Genomic DNA, 6,020 nt, shown 5'->3' with positions numbered 1-6,020 from the left:
GAATGAGGCCAATGGCAAAGCTTTCCATGTGTAAGCATTGCCACACCTCTGTGCTCTATGTAGCCACAACAAGCCCTGGTTGTTTATTGCACAAACACGAGAGCACTCACACAGCTCCTTATGTTTACCTGTAAACAGTGCAGACATTACAGGGTAATTAGTACTGGTGTGCGAATCTGTTCATCCCGAGCCGTATTTCAGCTGTTTTAATGCTGTAGTCAGTTTTTTGTTTTTCCTTCTTTACAGCCTAAATCCTTAACGCCACCTCTATCGAAACAATTAAAGCAATTCTTTGAGTGGGGGGGCTGGGGAGGAGGAGGAGGGGTTGCAATCACGAGTCTGCCAATGTGAGATGATTTTGGTGAGGAGGTGATAATCACAAGACTAAGAACAGATAAACACGATAATAACGTTCCTGGAAAATGGTTAAAAATACTCTGTCAGCCTGTTTATTATAAATACCAGCAGCAGTAACAGCTGTGAAATGATCCCTGTTCAGCGCGATGAATATTTTAAACTCTATATGGAGGAACATTTTTGCATTAATTCCTTGGTGTAATGAGATGTGCAAGTGGAATAAATACATGATAAAAACAGATTCTTTACTCACTTAACAAACTGGCAGTGACAGCTACAGGAACTAAGAATCTTTTACTTAAACAAACTGGCTGTTCTGCAAACACTTTGTTGGTGCACGTACGAGTGCCTGGGGCGGTGCTCTGTCTTTTAATGATGAAAGTGTTTGTTGGTTAAATCGGTTATAAAGTATCTGTTTGGTTTAAAGACCCAGCAGTAAAACCTTGAACTGATTGCTCTGAATACACAATGATGAGAGAAAATTTTCATCTCTTGGTGAATTCATTTTAAACAATAACCAGGAGGGCGAAAATGCAGATGGCAGGGCAGAGGGGCTGATATGATGAACTTTGTATGGTGCATTGTCTTTGCATATTCAGCGGGGAATCCACATTTAAATGAATGCATATCAAAACTAAACACTCTGCGAAAAGTTCTTTTGAATGGCTCTAACAGTGCGTAATAAAAACACTGACAACTATGAACATTGCTTTGACAAAGTTTCCACACTTCTTATGTTTATGTGACATTTGTCACTTCACTGGACTATGATAAGCACAACAAGGGCTCGGTGTTTGTCCACTGATGTGACACAGAAGCGGCCTCACACCGTATGGCTCTTAAAGCATGTAATGCTACAGTGCATCTGACTGTTGGGCTAAAAGTAAAATGAAGCACAAGATATATTGAAGTCTGTCTTTCACTAAAAAAGCTACATAACTTAAATTCTTCCAAGAAGATACCGTGTTTACAGTTCACTTTGCTTTAAAGCACTTTGTAGCATCAGCTAGAGATGTATTAATTCAACAAATTGTAAAAAATATGAAGAAAACTAAATATATTTATTGGCTTATTGTATGGCAGAAGAGTGCGTACATGAGTCGGCTACAGCTCTGGTACAGTTTTGAAGCAGTTCTCTGATACATGGAGCTCATTGTTCAGCTGTTGCTGCTGTATGAACTCTGAGGTTTCCTCAAGGATCTGCCCTGGGATGTGGAAGTCAGCTGGCATGTGCTGCTGAACAGCTGATTCCTGAAGATCCTCAGTCTCTGGCAACTCTAGGCTGGCTCTGCTGTGAGAGTTGCAGGGCTCCAGATTGCATCCAGTGCCCTGAAGGAACTGCAAAAAGTTTTCCTCAATAGAGGCCTCTCGGCTGGGCAGCTGCTCTCCTTCTCTGGGCCCAGCGCGCTTGAAAAGGCAAGCCAAGTGGCGGCTCAGCTCCTCGCGGATCTGACGGTTCAGGCAACCGTAGAAGAAGGGGTTGGATGTGAAGCAGAAGTAGCCAATCCATGTCACCACATCCTCCAGCTGGGCTAATGAAGCAGGGGAGGTAGACACTACAGCCGAGTAAAGGTGGAACGAAAAATATGGCAGCCAGCAGCAGAAGAACTGGCCTCCCACCGCCACCAGAACCACTGCAGCCTTCCCCCCACTGAAGGTCCTTTGAGGGGTGGTGCGGGAACCAGTTCCTCCGAGGCTGGCCGCCATGGTTGAATGGCTGCTCACAGACTCGGATCGTTGTCTTGGAGTGTCCATCCAAGTGGGGAGGGGGCCGTGCTGCATGGCTGCTACTCGTGCCACCTTAAACATGTTGCAGTAGACCACCAGTATGATCAGCATAGGGCACAGAAAATAGATGACTGTAAAGAAAACCATGAAGACCAGGCGTGTGATCCCGCCACCTGTCCAGTGGAGGGAGCAGTGTCTCTGAGTGGGAACGAGGAGGGAAGAAGCCCCCAGACCCTGGTTTCCCTGGAGCAGCCGGCCCAGGAGTGGAAGTACTGACATGACAACAGCTTTAATCCAGATTCCTATTAGTACCATCACCACCACCCCCACTGTCATCTTTACCTCGTGACGCATGGGGTGGACAATGTAGTAATAGCGCTCCACATTGATCGCACATATGGTGAGGATGACAGCGCTCACTAGACATACACTCAAGCAGAGGTAGCTCCGACACAGCGCTTCGTCCACCAGGATTTGATCTGACAGCATCCCCAGAGGCATCAACACCAGCGCTGCCACCAGATCCACCAGACAGAGGTGGAACACGAAGGCAAACTTACGCAGCTGCGGCGTTTTGGTGATGACAATGATCACAGCCAAGTTGCCCACCACTGCAAGCATGTTCATAATGAGCATAGCACACAGTGCCAAGGAGCGATTCAAATCTATCCCACCTGGGATGCTCGTCGTGGGTGAGGTGACATTAGAGATGTTTGGCTGCAGTGAGGGTGGAAACAGGGAGAAAGAAGTGTTCCAGGAGGGGCTTGGTGTGACAGGACGCTCCATGAGAGGATGGGATAAAGAGGAGACAGTCCGCTGAATTTCACGGGCCCATCACCCATCCTCCCCTTTCGTAGAGTATCGCTGAGAAGCTCAGGCAGTGGTTTCTGTCATGGCAGCTTGAACCCTACAGGTCCTCACTTCCATAGACCTTGGCCCAAAGCTCAGCAGATGATCAAACACGGGCGTAACAGAACTCTTAAGGAAGACGTCCTCTTTCTAACAACACCACAAAAGATCTGAAACAAAATAGAAAGTCCAGCTCAGTCAGGTATTGCTGAAGATAAACATTTGAGACTCATCTTGCCACAATGAATGAAAAAAGGTAAAACTAGTTGTCTGAGACTAATTTAAAAGGTAAATAATATTCTATACAAACGAAAAATCATGCAATGATATCACTGAGGCATCTGATTGGTCAATGTAATGTGCAATGTAAATGTAAAATTAACCCTAAACAAAGGGCCAGATTTAAATATACTGAGGAGAACTGCTGTTTTAACTGGTGGCCACAACAAATATTACATTTGATTTATTTTCTTTTGTATAAGACAGAAGATTTTTTGAAGCATCCTCTCTTGACTTTCAGTGGATAAAACGTGTGCAGTTGATAAGTGATTACAAAATTGCAAAATTATAGATTAAAAGGCAGTAGTTATAGAATTTGATCATTTGATTTTAATATCCTAAAAAAATCACTTTTTCCCTTTTTTGTTTTTTGCTCTGTAACTTTTCTAATTTCAAGTTGATTAATTTTAGCTCTTCTACTTAAATGTAAACCTATCAGATTTGATCCAGTCCTGCTTGTAGCCTAGCATATAACCATAAGTCACCATTTACTACATATTTGAGTTTTTGAATCATCAGATGTGTCTTTTCAGGGCAGCTGAAACCCCAGGGAGAGGCTCAAAGCACAGAGTAAACCGTATGCCCTCCTTAACTGACAGAAGATCTAAACTGAAATAGAAAATAATCTGCAAAACTCACAGATCACCGCTGGGTCGAAAAGATCATCAAGTGCAATCCTGACATGTAAAACAAAGTGTTTGTTTTACTTTCTTTTTATAAAAAAGTTCTGATAGGACTTCTGAACAGTTTCTTAATTATCTACGCTGTATTTTAACAGTAATGTATTAAATGTGTTTCTGAGTGAAAAAGTATGCATTTTAAAATTGCCTAAAAGGGATGTGAAGTAAAGAAGAGCACCTTCAGCTGTCCGTATTAGTGTTTGCTACTGGAGTAGATCCTGCACTGTTTACTGTCGCAACCTCACCTGCGCTCAACCCCACGCGCTATAAAAGCCGTGGAACGAGCACAAAGCCTTCGGTACATTTCCATATGCTGCACAGCTGCAGGTGCAAGTTTTCCATTTCACAAGTGTGACATCCCTGCAAAGCACCTCTTCTTTTCCTGCCCACGTATGCACATCGAGCACAACAGCCACCAGTCAGACACAGAAGCATAAGTAGGTGGCCTTTGCTGAATCGGTCAAAGGGAAAGAGTCACCTTCAGCTGAATTTTTTTTTAAAAAGCAGCTCATCTGTGATGCAGAGACAAGCGTGGAGCATTCTTCTGGAGAGTCTTAGTCTAATCAGCCCTGATTGCTTTATGGAAACATTTATCATCAGTGTAACTCTCCAAAGTGAAGTGGAATAAACTCTCAAAGGATCTTTAATCTTTATGAAAGTTTTACTGGCAAAAACTGGAGAAAGATTCGAGGACTCTAAACCAGCACAAGCTGTTGTGCGACGTTCAACTCACACTTGCCCAGTTTATGTTGCTTTAAGAGCTGCACAAAATTCATACAAAGCTTCAGCCTAAGGTTGTGCGAAATCTCTCTAACTGCTGACTGAAAACCATATGACCCTATCATATGCACATGACACTGTGTTTACCGTGAGCAGAAAACAAGCCTGTTGTTCAAGTGTCCTTTTTCATTACAAAGCACTTTCACTTCTCAGCAGCAACATGCAAGCAAAAAACAGGGTTTTAAATGAGACGAGAATATCTATTCTCACACGTCCTTGTCCTTTAATGTGGATACGTTAACGTAATGTGTGATTTGATGAGAGAATACGCTGCCCCTTGAGTCAGTTTCTACCGCCTTCAGCATCCCGTCTTTCACTCAATCACAAATCTCCCCACGTGGCGCAGGTATTGTGGAAATGCGTGTGATGACAATTCAGTGACATACCTCAATCTGGAAAGGGCTGCTTCCTCCTGTGCAGGTTCACAGTCCAGTCTGCTGAAGCATAGCCGACCTGTTTCACTCTCTCTCTCACACACACACAGCAAACACGCACACACACCACGTCACAGAGAGAGAGAGAGAGAGGAAGCGAGAGCAAGAGAGAGAGAGAAGGAGAAGGGGGAAAGAGGAAAGGGGCACTCCTGCTCTCCTCCTCACCTGGCCCCTTTCATCTCGTCATCATCCTGACCACCCCCACTCCCCCTCCTCTTCCCTTCAAAAACACAACGCACACCTCCGTCCTCTTAGATCTCGTGCAGCAAGATTGGAGGTGGAGAGACAGAGCAGAAGCAGAAGGTTGAGATGGAAGGGAAAAAAAAGAGTGCAGGGGCTCTGTCTCTCACACTCACACACTCTCCCCACACTCTTGCACACACACACACACGTGCTATCGCCAGCATGCGACCAAAGAAACTGCAGATTCGTGTAGCGCAGACAGGCAGGCAGCGGGGGGGGGCACCCGCCTTCCCTCCCCTCCACTGGGTCTTAGTGCCTCACTGGCACAAGATCCACATGGACTTGGGGTTCTTATTTTGACTATCATGACAGGCCCGCTGCAGGTCACATCAGGTCCATCTGATATGCACGGCAGCATCCAAAAAATTGCAAATCAGAAAAATCACTTCATCCAGGATTTCTCTGATTCTTTCTCCTTATGCTTAGTTTACCAAAATCCCCCTCGATGCTCAATCTGGCAAAATCCCTCACACAAAGCTGGATTATTGATTTGTAGAAAAGAAAAGAATTCCAGTGGTTAAAGTTAATGAGGTGAGATTAACATTTACAAGAGCCCAGCCCATGCAATACACACTGGTGCATTTGTTGTGGGTGTGAAGTGTTTAATGTCATCATATTATATAAATAATATTATAATTAGTTTTTTTTGTTTTGTTTTTTAAAAGAAGAT

The 6,020-nt window shown here is 44.2% G+C and overlaps 1 protein-coding gene across 1 annotated transcript; it reads right to left on the bottom strand.

Annotated features, from left to right (window-relative positions):
- Positions 1-1,399: 1,399 nt before the first annotated feature.
- gpr61 (G protein-coupled receptor 61) lies at positions 1,400-5,502 on the bottom strand. The gene is made up of 2 exons (XM_004554249.3): positions 5,060-5,502; positions 1,400-3,104 (listed from the first exon to the last, which is right to left on the bottom strand). Exon 2 carries the CDS (start codon positions 2,869-2,871, stop codon positions 1,462-1,464), a length of 1,410 nt encoding a protein of 469 aa, XP_004554306.1. The 5' UTR covers positions 2,872-3,104; positions 5,060-5,502; the 3' UTR covers positions 1,400-1,461.
- Between the last annotated feature and the right edge of the window lie 518 nt (positions 5,503-6,020).

This window comes from Maylandia zebra, linkage group LG20 (assembly GCF_041146795.1).
Source record: "Maylandia zebra isolate NMK-2024a linkage group LG20, Mzebra_GT3a, whole genome shotgun sequence".
Classification (NCBI taxonomy): Eukaryota; Metazoa; Chordata; class Actinopteri; order Cichliformes; family Cichlidae; genus Maylandia; species Maylandia zebra.
Note: the sequence above shows the minus strand (reverse complement) of the source record. Positions and strands in the feature narration are given on the sequence as shown.